At 42.0% G+C, this 15,619-nt stretch overlaps 1 protein-coding gene across 1 annotated transcript in view; it reads left to right on the forward strand.

Moving 5' to 3' along the window:
• Positions 1 to 764: 764 nt before the first annotated feature.
• The window catches only part of il1rapl1a (interleukin 1 receptor accessory protein-like 1a), a gene marked incomplete at both ends in the record, with an annotated part of 125,756 nt that continues 110,901 nt past the window's right edge, over positions 765 to 15,619 (forward strand). Inside the window, one exon of the mRNA XM_079230480.1 lies at positions 765 to 846. Within this exon, the coding sequence (XP_079086606.1) occupies positions 765 to 846 (82 nt within the window). The remainder of the gene's footprint in view (positions 847 to 15,619) is intronic.

Below are 15,619 nucleotides of genomic sequence, written 5' to 3' on the forward strand. Positions count from 1 at the left end.
AATGTCTTCATGTGTGTCTTGTTGAATCTGTCAGGCTTTTATCACAGTTGATGTTGAAGGGTATTGCCATCGGCTAGCTCTCTAAGCTAATAAAATGTTACTTTGATGAGTGTATTCTTTTTTTTATAATTTAACATCACATTTATACAGCAGCACCGGCTCTGTTTCAGGACCCGGCTATTAGAAGGTAATTACTACATGTAAGATTATGTAATTTACTGAGAGGAAGAGGAGTGGAGAAGGAGTCACCTCCATCAATTAATATGATGGATGAGTCGATATGGGATATGGGTGGGATATGTGTCGCATCTCCGTGAGTCACAAGGTGATAATTTGAAATTCCTTTCAAGGTCCCCCCTGTTTTTAATGAAGCCGGCTACCTAAAGTGGTGTTTCTTACACATGTAATTATTTCTTTATCGATTTGTCAGCATCTTAGGGATTGGTTTCTCATGAAATATATCCCCGCCATGATTACCCATCTCAATTGCAATCATGGGAGGAAATCATTACAAGAAAGATACCCTTTGGTTTTGCGTAAAATGTTATGTTAAAGCAAGTGTCCAGGTGTGTTCGCCTGTATTGTTTGCGCAGAACACCCCTCCACAGTTACACTTACTCTTGTCTAGAAGCAACATGGAGGTGCTTGATCTCCTGTACAAGCAATGACTGACCACTCACTTTCTCTTTTTCTCTCTACTGCCATCCTTCCTTCGCCCTGCCCATGTCTCATCTCCTTCAGGCTGTGAGGACGGGGGGGCTAAGATGAGACCTCCCAGCCCTCTGCTGATCCTGCTGTACATCACGCTGTCCAAGAGTGTAAAGGTTGTCTCTAAGAGAGGCTCAGGTATTTACCACACCTCCTTTTTTGTATGTCTGAAGCCTGTGCATGCACCCTTTGTATGTTAATGTATTTCAATGGCTGTTTTCTAATGTACGTATGTGAGTCTGTTCCAGTGTTGTGTCTGCATCTTATTGTAGCCGCCAACCATCAATGGCTGGCGGCACCATTGATTTAATTTGGAGGTTTCTGGAAAATTTCACAGACATAAGTAAATCATTTCCTTGCGCTCCTCTTTTATGAACTTCTGTCTACACTAAACTCAAAGTCTAGACCTTGAATCACAATGAGTGTCACTGTTGGACTCTATTTAGCTGGTGAAAAATCTTTAATTGTTGTTTATTGCTATCATTGTGCCTAATGGCACACTAAACAACGTGATTCTACGAGAGAATACTGGTGTCTTTCTGCAAGTGTGTGTGTGTGTGTGTGCGTGTGTGTGTGTGTGTGTGTGTGTGTGTGTGTGTGTGTGCGTGTGTGTGTGTGTGTGTGTTGCATTCTTTAAAAAGATGAACAATTTAGATGAGCAATTGCCAAGGACGATGCCCTTCCCATATCTCTGTGAAAACGACTCCCACAAGAAAATGGAAGCACTGTTGAGCAATTTAGATATAAGTGCGTCTTAGGTGAAGAGCATTTTAATAAATGAAAATATATTCACTGTACTTCTTATAATTAGCTAGACCTACCACAATCTAGAGAGATTGACAGCTACCAAATGATCCAATTGCTCAGTGACTAGGTCACCAAGGGTTACTGTGAAACTCATTTTGGCTCTAAATGCCAGCAAATTGAGCATCAATTGTGAACAAATGCAAAGGTCAAAAGAGAAAATGGAGAGTAAAAAAGATTGAAGGTAGAAGCTTTTCATGACAGGAATACATAAAGGAATTCAGGTAGCCAGTTACAACACTGTGAAGACAAGCTGCCATTACAGAGTGCCTTGTGGGTAACAGTGTATAATGTACTTCTTTGGCACTCTGTATTTACATAATAATTCAATACTAGTAAAAAAATGTCACTCTGCAGGTAAATTCATGAAAGACAATACTAAAATCAATTGGTTGCATTCAGGAAAGTGCATGTTTGTGTGCGTATGTGGGTGTGTGTGTGCTAAAGACACGCTGGGTTTTGTGTGTGTGTGTGTGTGTGTGTGTGTGTGTGTGTGTGTGTGTGTGTGTGTGTGTGTGTGTGTGTGTGTGTGTGTGTGTGTGTGTTTGTACTGCAGACATGACTGGCCATGTCCGAAGATTTAAGGACTGACCTTTAGATTAAGGTTTTATATTGAAGGAAGCACACCTACAGACACGGGTACAAAGAGCAGAAGGGCAACTTATCAATAAATAATGTGCCTCAACCCGCAAAGAAGATGCTCAGTGACACAGAATACAGACACACTTACCCATACGCCTATTATACAGAAGAAGAAAAAAACACCCTCAGGAAACAATTTTATATACTGTGGCGGATTTGCGGGGGCTGGTTGGCTGCAGCTATACTGTAGCTAAAGCTCTGTGTCAGGATTGTACATCCTTTCACTCAAGGAAGACTTACTGCTGGGGAAAAAAGCTCTGCAAGCAAAGTTAGCTTGGCCACTCTCTAAAAGTACAATACATTCATGAAAATGTATTTGCACATTTGACTCACAACTGTCTACAAACCATTATTCTTCAGTGGAGCAGTATATACTCTGCCAGAGGACATTAAATAGAACCGGATCGTGCAGCATCGCTAACAAGCTACGACAGCTTCCTCCATTTCGGACTGTTCGGCACCCAGTCGACTCAAAGATCAACGCGGTCAAGGTGGCTGGCTATCGGTCGATGTGGCAGAAGTTGATCTAAGTTTAAGTGTAATTTCCAACCAACAAAATTCTGAATAAGCAGACCCGAACACTTGCATGTATATCTATGCCCTGATGTACCAGGCGTGTTGACACTTTCTGTCTTTAGAAGACCCCTGCTCACCGTAGTTGTTCAAGACAGTAATCATACCTGCAATTAGCGAAATTAAAAGGTAAGACACAAGACTAAGCTCATGTCAGTGAAATCAGCCTATTAGCCTGATCAGGCCCTAAAGACTGCTTAAAACGATCAATGACATATAATTGATTTAGCAGTTTTGTATTGAGATAATCTCTGGCACTTTGATTATCCAAGTCACAGTACATAATGGCTTCGGTCATTTAACTTTAATAACAAAATTACTCTCATATATAACACATTAACAGAATGAGTCAATTTATCTCGATATCTGTTCAACTATTATCCGTGGAGACCAGACCGGACAGCTCATCAGATCACTCAAGTGGGTCCTTGGGCCTTTGGTCAAATATCGATAGCAGTAATGTCAATATCTCGCCCCCCCCCCCCCCCCCCCCTTAAAGGAGATGCAGCGTCACAGGGCCGTTTGGCTATTTAATGACACTTTTAAAGGCTTCTCTGTCTGTCAGAAAGATTATGAATAGAGCCATGTGGAAAATCAGACATTCACATTAAACTTGTAATCTGGGACATGGACACGGACGCTCTCTTTCTCTCTCTTTCTCTCTCTCTCTCTCTCTCTCTCTCTCTCTCTCTTTCTCTCTCTCTCTCTCTCTCACACACATACTACATTGTTTCTTTGTAATCTTTGTTTGCGAACCCCCGGAAACCCATTTTTTGCTTCCGCCAGCCTTTCATCAGTGCTGACATTGCAAGTGTTGTGATTTCAGTATCTTATTTTGTACTTTATTAAATTGTGTTGCTCTCAGACGTGTCAAATTAATTTTTCTGCCTTACTCTATCGCCCTCTCCATACTAGTCTCAGACAAATTGAACGGGATGATGGTTTGGGTGTCTGTGGTAAAGATGAAATGTGGTAGTAAAGGAGATTAATTGGCTGACACAGTCCCTGTTGGGTGATTGTTTTCTGGTTCAAAGGTTTGTGATATTTGTCTTCATGTGCTGGGCATGAAAGAGATGGAGCAGCTGGACTCTCATGACTGCTATTAAGTTGCCTCCCAAGGACCACCTCTGGCTTCTTAATTGTACCGAGGTCAAAGTCATTTATAGGTAGTTATTATTATGGTTGAATCCAAACTGAAATGTGTTAGCACAACTCCAAAAGGAGAAGAAAGTTAGAGAAAAAGAAAGAGACATTTTTTGGGATTATTGTTCTTATGAAAGGTTTATTGGGCATTTGGTATCAGATGGGAATACTCTTATTGTTTCTGTAGAATTGCACGAGGAATAGGGAATTTGGCTCCACAACCTTGAATAGTTATGGTGAGGATCAGCTGAGGCCTTGATTAGCCCTCAAGAGACAGTGGATAAATCAGATGTTCAATTGATTTTCTCTCCCAACGTCCGGAAGGAATTCCTAGAGTTTATAGTGCTCCAAAATCCAACAATTATTCAATGTGGGGTCTGCTTGGGCCCGTATTACTTGGACTAATGAGTTTCCCAAAGGTGTGGAGGTTGCATGTGTCTCTGATTCCTTCGTTCTTTGTGCCACGCTTTGCACTGCTCATGGATTTAATGAACAGTCTGGCTCAGCAGAATTGGATATCAATTGTGGTAGATTGCTGTTTTTTGGTTTCGCACACGTCTGTGGATGTTTGAGCTGTTAATACACAGGTCGTAGTTGACCCACATCTTGGAATGTGTGTATGCTCTGCTGTTGCAAATGAGGGTTTTTACTCCAGGCGTTCTGCTCAGTATGTCTTCTCACCTCGATGTGATTGTGCAGTGGGCTGACCATGCCGTGCTGACACTGCGTGAGATTCACTCGCAGGGACTCTGAGCAGCTGTCAGGGTCCATCCGTCATACTCCAATCGTCTCCTTCTCGGTCCGACCCGGACCGGCCCAGTCAGACCTGAGCGGGCCTGTTGCAGTCTCTTTGCTGGAGATTAGCCCATAAAGACCCAGACTTTAATCAGACAAGACAGTGACTCTTTAACTGGGGTCGCTGTCTGCTCACAAACCCAATTACCAGTTCAGCAGGCTGAGAGCCACTCTGAATAATGTTACATATGGGTAAGAACAATGCACAAAACATGGTGGTCTGCACAGAGTAATGCCATGCATTGTCACACATGGTTAAGAGCAAGAAAATGGAGGGATCAAGAAGAAAAGGTACAGAAAAATGTGTTTAAAAGTATTTAAATTGTGTTTAAAAGTATTTCTACAAGGATAAATGGATTAGCTTGAGGCCAAAATGGATCTATGAATGATCCGTCAGTCTTTTATCAAGTAAATCTCTGCACAACTTCTTTTCTTCGTTTAGATTTCAGAGTCAGAGGAATGGTTTCTATTGTTGTGGCTGCTCTAACACAAAGAAAGGTTCAAAATCATATTTTTTGGACTGTGATAACTTCACACAGGCATCTCACAGTTTTTGCAAGATCGTCAAGTGATTGAAAAACTAGTAATGGATGAATCAAGAATGACAATACGATAATAGTTCAACATCTTGTGAAGGACACGATAAAAAAAACATGCACAATGAGGGGAAATGAACTGTACACAACAGGCTGGGAAACGGCACAGTGGGATATCCCTACCAATTGATGTGCATCAACCCACAATGACACACATCAAGACATCGCTGGTGGGTGGGCTTACATAGAAAACAATGGGTGCGTGGGTTGTGACACAACATACATTACCGGTGTGTTTTGTCAATTAGATGTTCTCACCAGCGAAGCAATACAACTTTTACAGCAAGACCACCTCATCACCCACTATCTATTCTAAATAAATATAAATAAAGATAATAAATGTGTTAGTATCTTTAAGCTGTGTGTCTATATGTTTTATAATAAGACAATTATCACTGTGGAAGTTAGAGATCAACCGAATAAACCACTGTTCCTTTTCCGGTTTTGGCCTTGGACAGACAACATTCCCCTTAGTCTTCTCAAAAACACACCCAATGTCATCTGAAGCAACATTCCCAACTCTATACACGTTTTGAGGTTGATTCCTAACTGATTTAAGGACGTAGCCCACCCTGACATGACATCCAGAGAGGCCACAACAAAGGGAATAATCTGGATTCAGGACTTGGTCCATCAGGTTCTCAGAAGTGTCCACTTGGATCTGAAAAATCAGAAAAGAAGCATGCCTAGTTTTACTGAGCTTTGTGGGATGAAGGACTCACTGCACATATGAATGGCATGAGAACATTCCAATTATAAAGCTTTTTGAGACTTATTGTACATATAAATCTCTCTTTATTCACAATGTGTGACCTCTGTTGTTTTTCAGTAATTGCGGAAGATTTCATTGTCACGACTGTCTGCTGTCCTGGCTCCTCAATGGTGGAACGAGCTCCCCATTGACATCAGCACAGCAGAAAGTCTCGACATCTTCCACCGCAAACTAAAAACACATCTTTTCCAACTATACCTTGAATAAAGAAAATAGCACTTTAATAGCACATTGGGAGCACTTAAATGGCACTTACTTATAGCACTTTGTAGTTTTGCTTTCTTGAAGAAATTGTACTTTCTTGATTCTTGTTGTTCTGAGTTTGTACTCATGGTTGAATGCACTTATTGTAAGTCGCTTTGGATAAAAGCGCCAGCTAAATGAAATGTAATGTAATGTCAACATACTATGTGACCAAGAAAGCCAACTGCCACTTGTTGTAATTTTAGGCTGAAAGAAGTGTCTCACCAAGCTCACCAACTAAATCCAAATATACTTTGGAATGATTTTTAGCAGCGGTATTCTAACCACATTTCTGACACCTCACTTCAGAATGTTATATACGATTTGAGATATGATGCAGAAGTGTGTTTTACATACCCTTGGTTAAATCCGTTGGGATATGGTGAGTAACCTTTCCGTTTTTAGAATGTTCTTTTCTACCGCTCAGCATGTACAGAGGCTGAGCGCTGTACTGGGACTACCTGCCCATCAATCAGTGTCACCTTGGTCAAAGGTTGAGTGTAGTATATCACCATGAGAATGGTTCATAGACGCCCAGCGTGCGTTGCCTTTTGCCCCAGGCTCACTGCCAGGAAGTAAACGGACAATAGTCCTGATTATGAATAGCTCACAGCTGCGACTCGGCTCCATCACAACGTCGGCTGTCCTATACGGAGACAAAAAAATACAACGCCACATGAACACTTTGTCCATTTATGCACTCCAAATGTCATGAGAGAATCCACATCACTAAACACATCCAAGGCCTGCTGACCGGTCTGTTAGCCGGCATAATGGCTCTTAAACACAGCCTGCAGGGATGAGTGAACATGTTGCAGAGGAAAACAACACTCTGCACTCAACTCAAATACAAGAATGGGAGCTGCGCCGTGTCTTGCCCTTTACCCAGTAGAGGCACTATCTTACAGTAAATATGGGCTTGAGTTGATTCAACTGCCTTTAATGGGATTATTGACTCCACTTTAAAGGTACAATGTACGTGAAAGGATAACCTCTCAGCAAGAAATACACAAAATTGGACACTAATCCTAGACACAACAATTCCAAAACAAAATCTAATTGAATGCTTTTTTTTTAATGCTTGTTTTTATCTGCCCTGTTGTGAAAGGTGCAAAAACACCTGTCAGTTTTTCTTTGATGGTCAGTTGAAAAACAAAATGTTTTATTTTTAGATTTGTATCTCAAACTCAGCCTCAATGGATGTAAATGAGCCTCTAATTCATACGCCAAAAACTTTAAAGAGATACGACTCCGAGCTGCACGGAGTGGTACCAGCTGTGACTGCTGGCCTAATGTAGCGTAGGAGTGTCCCAAAAGCCACTGCAGTCAGCTCGCTGTCTACATACTCTGATATGACAGGCCATTGCTATGATCCCAGCAGGATATGTCAGGTGTGTGTGTGTGTGTGTGTGTGTGTGTGTGTGATTGTATTCATCTGAAAGTTTCTCCGTGCGTGACTTGTGGTATCCCAACCTTGGCCTCTTGCTGTTTCTCTGAGCGGGGATAAAAAAACGATACAGACAATATTCTAGATGACTTTGCAAAGTCCTGCTCCAAATCCCTGATAAGAGCCCGTCATGGATAACTGTAAATCTGACATGGCCCCAAGGCAGTGTGGGGGATGAAGTCTGTGGAGCTGACGCCTGAATAACCCCGCGATAAGTAAGGGGACAGGAACACAAAATCCAGTCAGTTAATTTATTTGTCTCAGCACCTTTCATTGCACAAATCATACTGGTGCAATTTCTATGACACTTCAAAAACTGAAATGTGCTTGTCTATACGTTTTCTCTGTCAAGCAGATAGGCTAAATGACCCACACAAATAAGGCGCAGTGAGACCTTGTCTCAGCTGGACATGCCTGTCTCATACCCCCGAGGCATTCTAGATGCTTGTGCAGGAAAAGAGTCTAACAGTTTATTGACAAATCAACTGTCCACATTGACATTTGTGGACACTAATATATAACTTGCAGCCAGTCTCAAGTTAAACGATTGATCACCGCGAACCTTCAACTTGACAAGTCTAAAATGATGCTACATATTCAAGAGTAGTTTCTGCCTCTTCTCTCCTTTTTCCCCATCGTGCTAAGTCAACTGCATTTGATGCTCCTTAACGATGCTGTGAATGTCCTTGTGCCTGCTTTTTTTGTTTTGTTTTATGTAAGCCACGACGCAGGAATATCTAACTAAGGGTGTATTGATGATAAGTGGAGAATATGGCCTGCCGTATCAGCCCACAAGACATCAATATATCAATACGCGTGTTTGCTATCCTGCGGTTTTTGCCCCTCTGATATACGCACATTCCCTTGTCACACGCAGACATACATGTGCATGCAGATACAAACACTTAATGGAGAAACAAACACGTGATGTGTTGTATACACCTGACAATTCTGTTCATTCTTTCCCGCTGGATCACAACACACACAAATGCACCACGGAGGCTGTCGTGGCCTGGTCAATACCGCTCTCTCTAAATGATGAGGAATGGCCGGCGCTGCAGTAACACTGTGCCGGGAGATTGATCACATGCAGACTACTGGAGATTAAATGGCTTTCTTGTGGCGCGCCAGACTGCCCCTGGATGGTGCATTGTGTAGATGGGAAGCCTGTTCTCTTTGCTCGGTTCACAACAGCTGCACAGCCTGAAGATAGACCAGCTTAAGCAGGCAATCAAGCTACAATGCTGTGGTTTTTATGGGAAGGTAGAGGTTTGCGTTGGACTGCATCATTATTTTGCCCACCAAAGTAAAGAGCAAGGAAGTTGTTCATTGGTTTGTGCCTCTGTTGAAAGTTTGAAGGCAAGAGTATAAAACGATGCGGAGGATGTCTTAATGTTTTCAGTGATACACACTAAGTGCAAGACTTGTGTCAAGGGCCAGGTAAAAGGTTACACTTGAGAAAACCTCGTGGCAGTAAGTACGTCTTTAAATCGCCTGGAACAGTTTCCATCCATAGACCATCATTGTCGAGGATGGTACTCGCTCCTGTTGTTGTACGCTGTATGCTCAGGGACATTACAACCATGTGTGACAGGTGTGGTGTGTGGAGGAGGGAGGCCATATATACCAAAATGAACAGATGATTAGGGAGAGGAGTGGTTTGATATGTGTGTGCTGGTCTTCGCTGATAATGAAGCAATTATGCTGGGGAATCATTCATGTTTGTGGCACAAGTAAAATATATTGTAAAATGCAGCACAGCATATGCACACTGTGTGTGTGTGTGTGTGTGTGTGTGTGTGTGTGTGTGTGTGTGTGTGTGTGTGTGTTTGTGAGAGTGTGTGTTTAATTGAGTGGGGTTATATGTATACTACAGAAATAGATTGCCAGTTAATTAAATGTTGGTAAATGAGGGGAAGTGCCACGAGATGTTTTTATCGACATCAAGGCATTTTCTGTGATGTGGTAGGAAAGTGTGTGCTCTGTGTCTGAATGTGTTGTGATATCTCATTTCTCTTGAGTGTTGTATGTTGGCTCATTTATCAGTATGAACATGCAATTCCTGTGCTGATTTTATTTTATTTTTCAGATTATAAAGTGTTCTGATTATTTACTTGAGTTAATGTCAAAATAGTATAAAAGCACATCCTGGAAGTATTATCATCAGAATCTACTTAAAGGGCCAGTGTGTGTAGGATTTGTCAGAATCTACTGTAGCACTGAAGTTGCAGATTCTAAACAAATGATTCTTCTCCCGTGTGCCAAGAGTGTAGAAGAGCTGAGGCAGCCAACACACTGACTAGCACTAATAGCTGAGGAAACTTGGTGGAGCAACATAGCGGACTCTGGAATGTTACAAACAAGTTTTGAAATATCTAAAGTAAAAGTAGCCCTCATGCAGAATGGCTCCTATTATTGTTTATTTACTATACATTATATTGTTTGATTAGCATGTTAACAACATTGTTACACTGTAGCTGGAGTTTGTTAGACAGTATAATGTTTGGTTCTTTCATCGATAATGCATCATATTCTTTAAACTGTTTGTCGATAAAATATGAAAATATAAAAGTATTTCCCCTACAAGATGCAGTGGAGTAGAAGTCTAAATTGAGCATTAATTGTAAACACAATAACCACAAGGTCCTCAGGAATATACTACTGTCAAAGCTTTAAGTCAACATTCAGTATGTGTACTTATTGACATAACTGAGGTACTGTTTGTTGGCACTTGGCATATGGAGGTGTGTTTGATTGTTGCTTGACAGTGATGTACATACATCTGATGCCTTCGGAAAACCCAGAGGTTACACCGCAGGCAGGAAAACTTCAAAGACCAACATTCTAGAATCCCCTTCAGGCCATTTAAACTACAATTACCCAAAGTCCTCTGCCATCTTCTGTCAAAGATATGCACTCAGTTGCTGTCATCAGACCTTCAGAAGCACAGAGCTACAAGGGTTACATTACACACAGGAACAAACACACACACACACACACACACACACACACACACACATACACATCCCCAGTGTGTGCGTGTGTATGTGTGTCTATCTACCATCTCTCATTAGGCAAAAAGATAGAAAAAAGTGAGCTCCATGCAGCGAATGTGGGGGAGGAATCTTAGTACGTCTCCCAATGCTAATGAGAGGAGCCTGCTTCAACAGACTGCTTTGTCTTTCTGTGGATTCATCTGAGCATGTTTGTGTGTGTCCGCTTTTGTTTTTTTGCAAAGGTAGGGCAAAATCTAAGCACAGTTATTTTTACATGTCATTAGTAGCCCAGTGCAGCCCCATCACCCTGACAACTACGTCCTTTTTTCTCCCTCCTGCTTATCACCATAACAACTAATCTACCGTAAATAGTGCTGTCTCCCTGTCTGCCTCCGTCTCTCGGTTTCTCTCCATCACTCTTTATTCCGTTCGATCTGTTCCTCTTTCTTTGCCTCCTTCCACTCCTCTTGTTGCCACAGCACCGCCTCCCTCGTCCTTCGCTGCCTCCACTCGTGTCTCGATGTTCTGCTCCGAGTTCATCTTTCTGTGCCACTGCAGATGTGGGTGGTTCTGGTGACTGCACAATAACCTTTCTCCTGCTTCACGTTGTCAAGAGCCTGAGCTCGGATGGCGATCAATAAAAAAAGACAGCTATAACAAGTTATCCCGCAAACTCCCCGATCCTTTATTGATTTTGTACTTTTTCCAAATGAATATATATTTTAAAGGCTATACTTCTTTGCACATACATATGGCTCTATACGTTCACTGTTTGATATTTCTATCAGATTTTGGTGGATTTTTGCCGTGACCGGATTAGGTCTTCCCCATGCCTTTGTGCCTGACCTGAATGTGTTATTGACGGTGAGCCTGGCCTGACAACTTGATTGGCCTACTCCGCTCCAGGATTAACTTGCCAGCCTGGCAGGCTTTTATAATCAAAGATCAAGCCAATGGTCTGTTTCGCTGAGTAGCTCTGGGATTGACTTAACAGCCTGATGTGCTAATGCAGAGTTATCCCAAGGTTGAGCACCATAGGAAGGACACACATGCTGTTTTGCAGTCGATGTAGATTCACAATCTTTATAGAGGCACAGGACATTTATAAAGGTGATAGCGAACACTTAGCTTTGTTGGGAAAGTATTCCTGAAACAAAAGCAAAACCTCTCTTCCAGTTTAATTCATTTTGCATTTTAATTCTTCTCTCTGCCTCGATTGTTTCCCTCCGCCTGTCTTTTAATCACTGTTTGAAATCACTAATTATTCTGGTTTATTCTGTTCCCCTCCCCCCGCCCCATCATTTCCCTGACTCAATATTTTCATCAGCGGCATATGAGAGGTCACCTTTGTGCACCTCTGCCCTCATTTCCTGTGTTTTTCTTTGTTCACATCCTCCGTGTTTCTCTCCTTTTCTCTTTCCTTTCCCTTTCGCTGCAAAGCCTCAAGGGAAGCCCTCCTGGATCCGTTCTTACATAACTGCCCCCCCTTCTCCCCCACCACACACTCACTTAAGCGTATGTGTGTAAAAAGCAACGCGAGTGTTGGAGGCAGAGGGAATATTGATAACAGCAATGCTCACGTAATATTAGCTTTATCCCTCTAATGGACAGACACTTCAGAGTGAGGCAAAACAAAAGCCTGATTAACATCTCCTCTGTTCACAGCCTGGGATTGTTCCCTCAAGATTGACTGGCAACCATAAGAAAATCCTGAAGACACAAACAAGTGCGAGAGAGAGAGAGAGAGAGAGAGAGAGAGAGAGAGAGAGAGAGAGAGAGAGAGAGAGAGAAAGGTGTTTGGGGCACACCGCTTGAAATGTCACTTTCCGAGAGTCCGTTTCCGAGCTGGTTCCCATACACACGCTTCAGTGGCTTGCTGTATACGATGTTGTAGCCTGTAACGTCTGGACTCTTTTGAAGCTAAACATGCCTACGCTCTCCCTCACTGTCTCTCTCTCTCCCTCGCTGTCCCTCTCTCTGCCTTCATTAAGAGGTTGTCTTAAGCTACCCAGCTTAACGCTATTTACATTTTCATTATTCTAACGTTACCGGGAAGAAATGGCATGAAATCCAGCAGTGTTCAGGACATTAGACAAGCTTCATTCTCACAGCAAATGGATTTACATAAATAAGGAGGTTGATACATGGAAGCGGAGAGAAAGAAGAGGCGAAGAAGAGAAGAGACGAGGCAACAAAAGATGAAGGAGAGAAGTGAGAGAACCTCTAGGATAGATCAAGAGAACAAGTTTTGATGCAGAGGCAGCAGGGGCGAGAGAGAGAGAGAGAGAGAGAGAGAGAGAGAGAGAGAGATGTACAGTAAAGTGGTAAATGAGAGGGGGTTGTGCAGGTCCTCCAGCTGTATGAAGTGAGCTCTGAGGGACTGACTGAGTCCCTCATTACTGGAACAGACCTCATTGTGTTTACCATACTCTGGACCAGAAGAATTAAACTCTGTTCATGTGTATTGTGTGTGCATCATATGATATCTTGGTTTTAGCCCTTTTTTCCTTGATTGATATAATTTATTTCCTGTGTACGTCTTCTGTGAAGACTACTTACTTACTTATTGTTTCATGTGGTGGATTTACCACGTCATAGACCGTTTGATCAACTTAGTTCTACTTTAGTTCAAATGTATCTTCTCTCGCTGTAGATAATATTGATTGCATTGGTTTTTCTCCAATAATCGTTTGGTTTATAAGACATCCGATAAAGGTGAGAAATGTCTTTCCCAGTTTCCCACAGCCCAAGGCGATGTCTTCTTTTGTGTTATTTTATCCGGCCAACAGTCTCAAACCTAAGGCTGACCTGAATCCATCGAAGCTTTGAAGCTTTCACCGTTGCCATGGTAATCAACTTGGATGATGATAACAATCATCCAAGCAAATCAGTATTTGCCTGGATGATTTGTTGTCTTCATCCCCCAATTGGACAATAATGGCAAGTAAAATACAATGTTCTTTCCGTTGAAGCTTCAAATATCCTCAAATATTTCTCACTGGAGCTTGAAAGCTCCAAAAATGACATTCAGGACAGCTATACTGAAATACGTTTAAACTATTTAATGTAATATTATCTAAATCTGTGAATCTTTACATTTGAGGAGCTTGAATCATTAAATGTGTTTTGCTTCTAAAATGACGAGTAATCTATTCTCAAAATAGACTGTGTAGACCTTTTCTCTTGATTGATTAATAATTGCCGTTTTAGATTAAATCAATGTAGAATTTGTTGACGCTTATTGCTTCTGTGGGTTCACCTCGGGTTGAACAGGGGACTTGCTCATTCAGATGTCTCTTTTTTTTAGCAGTGTTTTAGCATAATGTTTGCTCACATTCATGTGTGTTTGCTTTTGTGCAAATATGCATAAATGTGGCAATCAGGCTAATGTTGTATTTGTGTGTGTGTGTGTGTGTGTGTGTGTGTGTGTGTGTGTGTGTGTGTGTATGTGTGTGTGTCTTTCTGTCCAAGTCCTAGTGGTTCCTTCAGAATGCTAATGATAGATTAGCCTCAGAGGCTTCCTCAAGCTTCACCGATTTTCCTCTGGGAGTCTCAGCCAATCATGGAGGACATTTCATCCTTTCAACCGTCTCTGTGCACATTTCCAACCACTTTCACCTCGAGACCCTCTCTTCAAACCAGGAATAAAGGCCGAACAATAACAGAAAAGGACTCAACTCCCTTTCTTTCTTCCCTCGGTTTCTTTTCATTTACATTTTCTGTTTAAAAAACTTTTGCATCTCTCTCTCACACACACTTGTTGGTGTTGTGTGTTGGGTGAACTGTTCACCTGCACGCTCAGGGCCTTCTGAGGAGCCCAAAGTGAACTTGGAGCTGCAATGGGAAGAAACATTTTCAAAAGAACCACCATCTATCACATCAGTAACAGTTCATGTCCTCAAAGAATGCATATTTTATCCAGCTGCTACATACTACGGCCTCCTTGTAATGTATGCATCTTCCCCAGGAGAATCAGGCGATTGTTCAGTTTGTGTGAGTAAGTGAGTGAGTCCACGGCTAATCTCGCATTCTGCTGCATTAAGCTGCACAATATGTTGGGTGGCACGTTATGGCCGCATGCTCAAGGACCTCTCGTGGTTGCAGTGACTGCCTCTTTCTCGTAACACCTTTTGTTGCCTGTTTTATAGTGCCATTGACTACCTTCTTACTCATTACTTTCGGCATTAACCTTACATTTACATTCGTATTATCGAGAAAAAATCGACTTGAAGCCCAAATACACTCGCTGACACGCCTGTGATTGGGATCTGAGACATGCTCCTTCACAGAGCCGGTGCAGATATCTGGATTGATATGAGGGTGTATCTGTTTGAGATGTGCAGGTGAAAAACATATCTGATACACTTGCTGTCCAGATTGAGGTTAGACAATTTGTTGTTGTATTTAATCAATCAAACACTACAGCAGTGGTCGTTGCAGACACACCTGGCAGAGATCTGCACTCTGAGTGCACCTTTCTAGTTGTAATATTGACAAGATCTTGAATAAGATACATCTACAACTGCAAAATGCCCCACTTTCTCAAGTATATCATCTGTCTGTTGATCCAATGGACTGGCAATCCCTTGTATCCTCTTGTTAAATGTTTAGATATGGGCAATGGGTGAGTTAATTATGAAGAAAACATACTACTCTAACTCAAGGGCTTCCACCGTAATTGACACATCACCGAGTCTAATGAAAGGTAAACAGCAAGAGCACACAGTCAGGAGGCGAACCACTGTGTGCTCAAGAGCTGAGTACACAGGCTTTGCATCCACTCTTCAAACTTTGCTCTGTTTGAGTATGGGGGGGTCAAAGGTCTCCCTCTTTACACACTGGAAGGTTGAGACGAGAGTTTGTGTGTTTGTGCAAGGTCTGCGGTTTGTGTCTCTTGTCT

This window comes from Taurulus bubalis (assembly GCF_910589615.1).
Source record: "Taurulus bubalis genome assembly, chromosome: 15".
Taxonomy (NCBI): domain Eukaryota; kingdom Metazoa; phylum Chordata; class Actinopteri; order Perciformes; family Cottidae; genus Taurulus; species Taurulus bubalis.